This window comes from Nematolebias whitei, chromosome 9 (assembly GCF_014905685.2).
Source record: "Nematolebias whitei isolate Nwh7 chromosome 9, NemWhi1, whole genome shotgun sequence".
NCBI lineage: Eukaryota > Metazoa > Chordata > Actinopteri > Cyprinodontiformes > Rivulidae > Nematolebias > Nematolebias whitei.
Genome location: NC_056506.1, coordinates 50,788,534 through 50,800,022, shown reverse-complemented (window position 1 = coordinate 50,800,022; position 11,489 = coordinate 50,788,534). Strand labels below are relative to the sequence as shown.

At 46.4% G+C, this 11,489-nt stretch overlaps 1 protein-coding gene across 2 annotated transcripts in view; it reads right to left on the bottom strand.

Moving 5' to 3' along the window:
- Positions 1-1,185, bottom strand: part of LOC119415276 (discs large homolog 1-like protein) — a 97,573-nt gene extending 96,388 nt beyond the window's left edge. The window contains exon 1 of one of the 2 annotated variants that reach the window (XM_037682452.1): positions 961-1,185. In XM_037682452.1, the coding sequence (XP_037538380.1) occupies positions 961-979 (19 nt within the window). In that variant the 5' untranslated portion in view covers positions 980-1,185. The remainder of the gene's footprint in view (positions 1-960) is intronic. The other variant, XM_037682453.1, reaches the window with a different exon arrangement.
- Positions 1,186-11,489: the final 10,304 nt, after the last annotated feature.

Genomic DNA, 11,489 nt, shown 5'->3' with positions numbered 1-11,489 from the left:
AATTATTATTTTATACATGAATGTTTCTGTTCAATTATTATTTTATATTTGAATGTTTCTGTTAATTATTATTTTATACATGAATGTTTCTGTTAATTATTATTTTATAGATGAATGTTTCTGTTAAATTATTATTTTATAGATGAATGTTTCTGTTCAATTATAATAAACTGAGTTGAAAATTAATTGAGCTGCAGGTTTTTATTTGACTGGAATTAAACTTTCTCAGACTTTAATAATGTTCCAGTAAATTAAAGACGAACAACATTCAATAAATAACTTCTGTTAGTAAAATATAACTTTGCTTTAGGGTGAATTTTTATCAGTTTTAATTGATTTAAAGCCTCATTTTTACACTTTAACAAACTTATAAACAAAAGAAATGTTTTAAGGCTCTTTATCTCTTTTAATTTGCAGTTAAAAATCATTTAGATTTTCCTCTGGTCACAACCAGAACCAGATTAAAGCTGAACCAGATTAAAGCTGAACCAGATTAAATAACTCGGGATTTAATCTGGGTTTAAACCTGTCAGCTCGTTTTTATGGTTCAATTTCTTCAAACTTTGGGGATTTTTTTTCAACAACAGGAAAAAGTTATTAATCTCCAGTAAGTTCTGGAGTTATTAGGAATAATATTTAGAATTTTTTAGTTGGCGTGTTTCATGTGTAAATGTGAATTTGACGACGCTGTAACGGTTTTATTTATTTTCAGAGTTTATTTTTAGTTCAACGAGGTGCCCCATTTAGAACTTGTTAGCATCAGAAGCTAACAGGCTAGCTGCACTTTCACTCACTTGTCCCGGCTCGGTTCGGCTCCGGACAGAACCGCGTGTGACCCGTGTCAGTGTTGTTGTTTGTTTGTTTGTTTGTTTGTTTGTTTGTTTGCTCGAGCTGCTCGGACCTTGTCCCGCAGGTTAGCAGAGTTAGCTTCGCCTCCGCGGGCTGGCTCGAGCGGCTTACCTCTCTTCCTGACTGGCATGTTCTGGCTCGGCTCGGTTCGGTTCGGAGCCAAGGACCTGGCGGCTGATTCCTGCTGGAAGTCCCGCTCAGAGGAAATCCCTCCACGACAAGTTCCGTCCGAACCGAACTTGGTGAAAACGGACCTGGTCCAACAACAAGCAGCGGCCAGAACCGGTCCTCCGGGCGGAACCAGCGCAGAACCCCAGTGGTCCGGTCCGACCCAAATGATCCAGAGGAAGATGCAGGTGAGCTCCGGTGAAGACACCGACCCTCCGAGCAGCGCCTCCCCGCCCGAGAGGCTCCCTGCGCCGGCGAGCAGCGCTCAGGCTGACCGCTGAGGCTGGAACCAGTCCCGGTCCGGTCCGGTTCGGTTCGGCTCTCTGCAGCCGCTGTGCGCCAAAGTCCGGCTCAACCCGCCCAGTTTCCGTGCAGGCGGAGAGCCAGGAGGTGCATGCAGGAGGAGCTGTGCGCCCTGCAGCTGCTGCTCCTGCTGCAGAGGAGCCAAAAGGTCCAGAAATCACAACAAACTTTAGGTTCCGACCCAAACCCGTCCAGTCCACCGAACTCCCCCAGATAACCCGCAGCCGGAGAGCTGCAGTCGTGTCAAACTTCGGTCCGCTTCTCCTTCTTCCTCCTCCTCTTCCTCTCCTTCTCCTGCACCTCCCCACAAACTCCAAACTTTCCTCCAAAATGGCGACTCAGGAGCAGCGAACGTAAAGCACGTGACTCGTGAGAGGCTCCTCCCCCTCCGACCTGCTGCCCAATCAGAGAGCTCACCTTCAGGTCAGCTCACCTCCTCTCACTCCTGCTGCTGGAGGAGGAGGAGGAGGAGGAGGAGGAGGAGGAGGAGGAGGAGGAGGAAAAAAAGTTTGGGAACCAAGGAGGCAGAAAAGAAGAGACGTGTGTGTTTGTTTGTTTGTTTGTTTGTTTGTTTGTTTGTTTGTTTGTTTACAAACAACAACGTTCTGAGAGAGAAATAAACAACAAACAAAACTTCAGACTGAACTAACTTCATGTTGGATTTGAAACAGTCCAAATGTTTGTTCATGAGAGTGAAACTAAACTTTGGGTCACAACATAAATTAATCATCTAATCCATATTTATGCATCAGGTGCACCAGCTGCGGCGGCCATCTTGAATCAGGTTGACTCAAAGTGTTTCAGTTGCAGATGTTCTTTAATATTTCCTGCGTTTCCTCTGTGAGGACCTTCACCGGTGCATACAGCGAGAACCGACCAACAGAGGACAACATCTCCTCTGTGGTCCACACTGCGCTCAACCACCTGGAGCAGAAGGACTCCTACGTCCGTATGATCTTTGTGGACTTCACGTCTGCCTTCAACACCATGATCCCCCAAACCCTGATGGACAAACTATCCACACCAGGACTAAGACCCTCCATTTGTAACTGGGTCCTGGACTTCTTAACAAACAGACCACAGTTAGTGAGGATCCACAACTTCTCCTCCTCCACCATAACCCTCAGTACTGGCTCCCCTCAGGGATGTGTGTTGAGCCCCCTCCTGTTTACTCTGCTCACGTATGATTGTGCAGCTACCCATCCAGGCTGTCACATTGTAAAGTTTGCAGATGATACAGCGGTGGTGGGATGCATCACAAACAATGATGAGTCCAGCTACAGGCAGGAGGTGGAACACCTGGAGAGCTGGTGCAGGAAGAACAACCTTCACCACTAGACTGAGGAACAGCTTCTACCCTGAGGCTGTTAGATTCATGAATCTCTACCCAGAATAATCACTGTGATGCCTTTAATTGCTGATATGTGACTTATTTGTGCTGCTGATCATCCATGCTGCTGATCATCCATGCTGCTGATCTCTTGCCTTTAAGCTGCTGTATTCATACCCATCTGCTCACTACAGACTCATGTTCAGGCTGCTGTTTAATGCACCGTATTGTTTTAAATTATTAGTGTTTGGTTTACATGTTAGATCCTTATTTACTGTTTCTTTACTTTGTATTTTTGATATTTTGGGTGTAACTGGGACACTGAGTTCATCATTTTGTTCCACCTCATGTAGCGCATGTGATGATAACGACAATAAACTTGAACTTGATTTAATTTGTCTCTAACTGGTCCCTGACTAGTCTCAGTCTGACATTAAACTGGTCTCTAACTTGTCAAACAAACAAAAACACTAAAGTTTATCTCAAGACGTCGCGTTAACATAAATAAATATTAATTTCCATAAAACAACAACCAGTGGGTACAGCCAACATCCTAAAGTACAGACAGACTGAGCAGAACCAACAACAAACTAATAAATAGAGTCCACTCCACTTGTTGGAGCGGCTGACAGGATGTGGACCAGCAGAACCTGCATCTCCCTCTGGTTCTGATCCGTCTCCTTGGAGCTGACGGATGACGTGAGGTCCTCTCCTCCTGCAGAACCCGATGAGACTCCAGGAGAGAACATTCATTAAACATGAGCGTCTAAAAATAAGCAGCCTCGTCTTTTTACCGGAGCCGCCAGCTTTAATCTGGGCCAGAACCTCGGTACTTCACATCGGCACATCAGAGGCCAGAGGGATGAAGAGGAGCAGGTTTCATCTTCATCACAGACACAGGAGGGATTTGTCCCTCAGAGGGACGAGGACAACCTCCGACCTCTCCGTTTGGACGTAAAGCCTCAGATTAAAGCGGACAGAAGAAAATGAACGATCAAAATAAACAGGTTTGTTTTCCTAAAAGACTTCTTCTGGTGAAACGAGCAGACCAGACACCAGTTACACCCCTCTTCCATAGTCCCTCTTCAGCCCTGTTCGACTCGGTCCAGTACGGTTTTGAGCCCTTTTCCACCATCACTTTTCTTGGAACCAGACCCTTTTTAGTCCCTTCTTCTCTGGGGTACCAAGCGGGCCGAGCCGGCACCAAAACGTGGCGTCAGAACGCTGTCGGTCACTGATTGGTCCTCTAGTGACGGGTTTGAGAATTTTTTACAACACTCGATCTGCCATTTGCAATTACCGGTACTCGAACTCGTTGGGCGTGTTTTAAAGATTTTAAAAACAATAATGACAACGCCGTGGTCTAACGCTGAAGTGCAGGCGTTTGTTGTGCTTGGTGGCCGATGACAAAATTCAGAGCGAGCTGGATGGAGCTCCGCCGGTTCCTGACTCTCCCCGGTCCTCCACTGGAGCCCCCTCAGGCCGTGCAGGGCGTCATCTCCCCGGCTCCGAGCTCTGCCGGTCACCGCAGAAGATCCTCCGGGCTGCCGACTTGAGCTTTGGATCCCGGCTTCACCTGCTCATGAAGGTCAAACCCTGATCCCAGCAGACAGGTGGATCGGGGTGGATCAGGGTGGATCGGGGCGATCAGGGTGGATCTGGACGGATCGGGGTGGATCAGGGAGGATCGGGTGGATCAGGGCAGATCTGGACGGATCATGGCGGATCTGGACGGATTGGGGTGGATCAGGGTGGATCGGGGCGGATCGGGTGGATCAGGGCGGATCGGATCAGGGCGGATCTGGACGGATCGGGGTGGATCAGGGCGGATCGGGGTGGATTCAGGCGGATCGGGTGGATCAGGGCGGATCGGGGTGATCAGGGCGGATCTGGACGGATCTGGACGGATTGGGGTGGATTCAGGCGGATCGGGGCAATCAGGGCGGATCGGGGCAATCAGGGCGGATCGGGGGCAATCAGGGCGGATCTGGACAGATCGGGGTGGATCGGGGTGGATTCAGGCGGATCGAGGCGATCAGGGCGGATCGGGGCGATCAGGGCGGATCGGGGCGGATCAGGGCGGATCGGGACGGATCAGGGCGGATCGGGGTGGATTGGGGCGGATCGGGGTGGATTCAGGGCAGATCTGGACGGACGGTGGAAATGATTTTTTAAAACATTTTATGTATAAAAAAAGTTTGTTTTTTAATCAGTGAAGATTAAAAAATTAATAAATAAACGGTGCAGGCTTTATCTTGAAATCCTGTTTTCACTTTAATGACGTTTTTAAATAACCTGTTATTTAAAAAATAACTCTTATTTGTACTTTTTATAACTTTTTTCTTCTTTGTTGGAAATGTTGAATCTTTTATGTTTGCCTCCCTCAGCAGCGCCCCCTGCTGCTTAAAAGCATTTTTACTCACCTACAATAAGGACGAGGACGTTGTTTTAATGTGTTTTATTTAGTTGATGATTTTTATAATCTGGATATTTAAAGTTTTTGAGAATTCTTATTGATCATTTTAAATGAATAAAGTTTAGATCTGAACAGTTCTTCACACTCCGGTTGATTATGTGTGTGGGCCCGTTTTTCTTTGTGTTTGAGTGAATTCAAGCTGAAGCAAACAAAGATGATTTCAGCAGCAGCGGTGGATCAGAAGCAGGACTGATCCGTCCATCTGGATCAGAGTGAGAACCTGATCCTGGACTGCAGTCTGACGCTGGACTGTGATTACTGCTCATGTTGTGTTCATCCCATCTGAACAACATGCTCAGGATTAATCTGCACAAATCTGAATGTCTGGCAGCAGCAGACACACGGAGCGGTTCAGATGAACACAAACATGGTGGTTCCACCACTTCACACCACGTCACAACAAATCCAGGCTCAGCGGACTCAGCGCACGGTAAAAGGCCGTCTGAGAGGCGCTTGTGTTTAAGTGATTCATTCAGATCACGAGGCAGACTGTTCATAAAATGATGCTACATTTATAAAAAAAGAAAGTTCAAACATCAGGAGGAATATTCCAGCAGCAGTGAAATAAGCAGAAGGTCAGAGAAAGCCAACATAAAACCATGGGAGCTTCAGGGAGGAACCTTCTGAGATTCAGATTCTCTTTTTATTCAACATTATTTTGAGTTAGAGTTCCTGTCCTTTGCTTTGTTGTCCCACCAATCTGTCTCTTGCAGGACGAGCTGGGGGGATGTTCCTGGGCCGGCACCTTGCTCTGCTGTTTAAGGCTGAGTTGGACCATGAGTCTTCGTCAGACCGTTGGTTGTCCCATAAGCTCTCATGCACTCCTGAAGGTTAACCTCCAAGGTGTCTCCAAGGTGAGTCTTCACCAAACCTGCTCTGAAAGAACGTTTTCAGTGTTCAGGACAACTCTTGTCCCTGGAGCTGCTTCATGTTGCACAGTCAGGAACCATCCCTCACCTGCCGCCCGGCTTACATTGCACCAAAACACGACGGTCCTCCTGGCAGGTGGTGGGACTTGGCCCAGCTGAGCCCAAGGTCTGGCTCCATGGGGGTGCCCCGGATTTTTCCAGGTAAAGTTTACTGAAGAAGTAGGTGAAGGTTTCTGACTCGCTGTTGGTCTGACCGCTCCTCTGGGCTCAGCCAGATCAGAGGGAGGGTGAGGAGCTCCGTCATCTGGGGGGAGACTGGAGTACAACCGCTGCTCCTCTGTATCAAAGGAGTCCATTAAGATGGTTCATCTGACTAGGATGTCTCCCTTTGGATGTTTGACTGACATGTCCCACGAGGAAGAGACCTGGGGCAGACCCAGAACTCTTTGGAGGGATTGTGTATCTTCTCTGATCTGGGAACACCTCAAGGTCTCCAGGAGGATCTGGAGAGTGTCCCTGGAGAGAGGGAGGTCTGGGTTTCTTTCCTGGACCTGTTACCTCTGCTACATCTACAGATACCAGATACGTGGAAGCCGATGGAGATGGAAGACAACTCAACCTGCTGCCTGCCCTCCGACTTGCTCCATGAATGGACTACTAACCTGGTACTTACTCTTTAGACCTGGAGTACTAACCTGGTACTTACTCTTTAGACCTGGAGCACTAACCTGGTACTTACTCTTTAGACCTGGAGTACTAACCTGGTACTTACTCTTTAGACCTGGACTACTAACCTGGTACTTACTCTTTAGACTTTGGACTTTGAATCCTGACCCGCTCCTCTCTGGACCGAGGACAGAATCAGATCAGGATATTCAGATGTGAAAGTGTCACCATGTACCTGAGTCCTGTGTTCCTTTATTTCCACAGATCCCCCTCACACGATCCTTCCTTCAAAGTAAAACTACTTCCCTTTTACTCCGACGTCTGAGTCTGAAGCAACAGTTGGACATCATGTCCACAGAAACCTTGTCAGTGACAAGAATCAAGAGAATCAGTTCATTTGTGGACAAACCTCTTTGTTTTAAAACATTTGGTCTGAAAACAGACGGGTTGGGTGAGTGTTGGACTCCTTGTCCCTGTGATGGACCTGTCCAACGTGTCCTCGACCAGAAGGAGCTGTAAGTTCTGGACTTACTGGTCTACGTTCCAGCCTTCATCTACAGCCCTGAGGTTTGGATCAGGACTGACAGAACCAAATCCTGGATCCAAGCAGCTGAGATGAGACCGAGGAACGTCTGCCTGGAAAACAAAGAGTCAGAACTGCAGGCCGTCTCAGTGCTGGCTCACAATGGGTCGCTTCAGCTGAACCGCAGTGGTACCGCTGGTTCTGGTTGACTAATAGAGGGTCTTGTTTAGTGTTAAATCAGCGTCCTGCAGCTCCAACAACAGTCCTTTCATTCCCAGAGTCGGGTCATCCAGAACCACACCGTTGTTCCCTTGCTGCGTCAGCTCGGCCCCTGAACGCCACGAGTCCTCGGCGCTCGCTGCAGAAACACGACGGGGGCAGAAGCAGCTGCGTGTCGAGGATTCTCGGGATGATTGTCGTCTGTCGGCGCCGATGAGGATTAAAAGTTTTTATGTCATTCATCCGTCCTTCCACGTTCCTCCATGCTGGAGGTCAAAGGTCAGCAGGCTGTGTGATGACATACTCTCCTAAAATCACGGCCTAATCAACAGAATCTCAGTCTCATCGCACGTTCATTGTTTTGAAATAAACACGTATTCTGACGCTCCGAGTATTTATGAGTAAAACCTAAAAGGTTTGGGTTTTAAGTGGAGCTGGACACCCTAGATGAGGGACTTTCTAACCAACTGGCCTCAAACTGTGAGACTAGACCGCCCCTCTCCTCTACCTGCACCCTGAGCACTGGGGACCCTCAGGGCTGTGTGCTGAGCCCCCTCCTAGACTGGCTCTGAGTCAGACTCATCCAGCCCCCAGCAGCCGGCAGAGAGGAGGACATGAAGTAACAGAACCGACCCACCACCCCTTTACATCAACGTGTGGAGAGGGTCCACACCGTCAGGTTCCTTGGTTTCCTCATTTCTGTTGATCTCTCCACAACATCACAGCTGTCCTCAAGAGGACCCAGCAGAGACTGCCCCCCTGGATCCTCAGGAAGAACCTGGACACCAAACATCTGCTGACCTTCTACAGCTTGACCATCCACTGACAATCTGCATCAGCGTACGGTACGGGAACTGCACGGAGGTGGACAGGAGGAAGCTTCAGAGAGTTATAAACTCACCTCCTCCCTCCCTGACGGACATTTACTCCTCCTGCTGCCACAGCCCAGACTCACCTGGTGGACCTGAGCTACAGGTGCATCGATGCTGAGACAGACTCAAGAACTGTGTCTTCCCCATGACGTCTGCATTTTGACTTTAAATGTCCAAGCCTGTAAATAAATATGTTTCTTTATTTTACTCAGGTGTTCGTGTGTTTAAGAATTGATCCTGCACCTGCTCTAAGTTCACGTTGATGTAAAAACACATTCACTCTTGTGGTTTGTGTTTGTACATTGTCTATATCTGATTCTCTTCAGGTCCTGTTGTTTGAAGTTTTAATGTTTTTACCGTCTCTTCCTGGGTTTTCTTCCAGTACTGGAGTTACATCCTGTCAGACTAAAGACAGAAAACCTGTTTTCATTTCTCCGGTTCTGTTTTCTGTCTTCGTCTTTTCTCTCTGCTCTGGTTTCATGGTCAGACTTTTCCTCTTGGTTTTATTTTGTAGAAGTTCTGCTTCCTGTGTCTGAAGTCTGTTAATGAGAGTTTATGTAAAAGTCCAAAGCAACAGCAGGAAATGATGGTGCGTCAGCCGGAGAACAGGTGAGCTGTGTCATTTTATAACAAATCTCATCTGTGTGCAGATTTTATTAAGAATAAAAACTCTGATCATTTCTGTCTGAAGACACACTACAGGGTTAAACTCTGGAATCAGAGCTTCTTATTTCAAGTGATGAAGGAAAAAACAGAGTTTTGCTTTGATGCACCTGAAACGCCCGCAACCAGTTCAGAAGGTGAAACTCAAAGCAGGGGCATTTTTAGGGTCTTGAAACACTGGGGGCTTTAGCCCAGAGCCCTTATTCATCCTTTCCCCTATTTAAAAAGTGAACCTTCAAGTCTGTATTTAAATTGTATTTAAGTCTATGATAAATTCATGGAATGTTGCCTGTCTCTCAATCTAACCCAACTGATCAACTCTCCGACTAGACCAAACAAAAACCGTCCTGAAAAATCCTCCATCTTAGACCTGTTTCTAACAAATATGCCTCACAAATTCCCTGGTACAGGTGTATTCACCAACATTTTGAGTGATCATTGTGTGACAACGACTTTGAGAGATATTAAACTTCCACCTTCTAAGCCCAGATTAATTAAAAAAAGGATCTGAAACGTTTTTGTGAACAGTCATTCCTCTGGGATCTGTCTCACTTTGACTGGCATCATATTCTGTTAAATGATGACGTGAACTCTGCTTGGAACTATTTTCATAATAGTTTCATTTATTTTGTGAACAAACATGCTCCTTTTCGTCAGTTCAGAATAAAGGGACGAGACAGCCCCTGGTTTACTCCAGAGCTAGCTGACCTCCTGCACAGGAGAGATCATCTTTGGGCCACAGCGAGAAAATCTGGCTCAGACACTGATTGGTTGAGTTTCCGACAGATGAGGAATGAATGTACAACTGCTGTTAAAGCAGCAAAACAACTATTTCTTATCTCAGACCTCCAAAAATCTAAATGACCCTAACAGATTCTGGAAAACCATCAAATCTCTCTCAGGCAGCCCCCAATCATCTGACCTCCCATCACAACTTCTCATTAACTCTGTTCCTGTGTCAAATAAGCACGAGATCCTGAACTGTCTCAACAAACATTTTGTTGCTTCTAGTTCTTTATTTGACACAGTAACTAATGGAAGATCAGCCACTTCACTTAATAACCAAACTTCTACAAATCAAATCCCTCCTACAAGTCAATCCTCAGTTAATCACAGCTTCTCTTTTTCTCCATTCTCAGTCAGTGAGGTCAATAAACTGTTAAAAGATCTTGATCCTAAAAAATCTGCAGGTCCAGATGAACTTCCACCTTATTTCTTAAGGCTGGCTGCTCATATCATCACAGTCCCTGTGACCCACATCTTCAATCTCTCCATAAGACAAAACTCCATCCAGACACTTGAAAACAGCCTTTGTTCTTCCTTGCTGAAGGGAGGTGACCCCCCCTCACTGAACAACTATGGACCAATCTCTAAACTCTGCATTTTAGCCAAGGTTCTAGAAAAACTGATAAACTCTCAAATCAAAAATGACCTGGACTCATTTAACATCTTACCTCCACATCAATCTGGTTTCAGGAAACAACACAGCACAACCACTGCTTCACTGAAGGTTCTTAATGACGTTGTTGAAGCACTGGATGCTAAGGATTATTGTGCTGCACTTTTCTTAGACCTGTCTAAAGATTCTGACACTGTGGATCAGAACATCTTGTGTCATAAACTCTCAGAAATTGGTTTCTCAGATCACACCATTGGTTGGTTCTCTAACTATCTCTCAGACCGGAGGCAATGTGTTCAACATAATGGTACTTCCTCCAGTTATTTAACAGTCAACAATGGTGTACCACAAGGCTCAGTCTTAGGACCCACCCTCTTTACAATCTACATACGTGATGTAGGTCAGAGCATCCCAGATGCATCCATACATTTCTATGCTGACGACACAGTTGTTTATTGTCGAGCTAAAACTGTTGGTAAGGCTTTCCAGCTTTTGACATCTGCGTTCAACATCATCCAGACAGATTTGTTTCACCTCAAACTTGTCCTAAATGCTGACAAAAACAAAGGGATGCTTTTTTCAAACAGGAAGTTGGTCCCAGCAGTTCTTCCTCCCATTTTATCCTAAAAATGGTGTCCCCATTGAGTTTGTTGATTCCTATAAATATTTGGGTATCTTGGTCGACTCACATCTTTCTTTTAAGCTCCATGTGGAAAACTTGGTAAAGAAACTGAAAGTTAAACTGGGTTTCTTTTTCAGAAACAGATCCTGTCTAACTCTGAACCCTGAGGAACACCTTGTATCTGTGACTTTCCTTCCCTCCATTGATTACGGTGACATTATTTACATGAACGCTCCTACAAGAACCCTGCAGATGTTGGATGCTGCAGATGTTGGATGCTGCAGATGTTGGATGCTGCAGATGTTGGATGCTGCAGATGTTGGATGCTGTCTATCATGGTGCACTAAGATTCATAACTGGCTGTAACTACCGTACCCACCACTGCACCCAGTATCCACTGGTTAACTGGTCACCATTAACTCCACACAGACTCTCCCACTGGTACATTTTCATCTTTAAATCACTTCCTGGTCTGCTGCCTTCATACATCTCCTCCTACATGTCTCTGTGTGAGTGCAGCTACAGCGTGC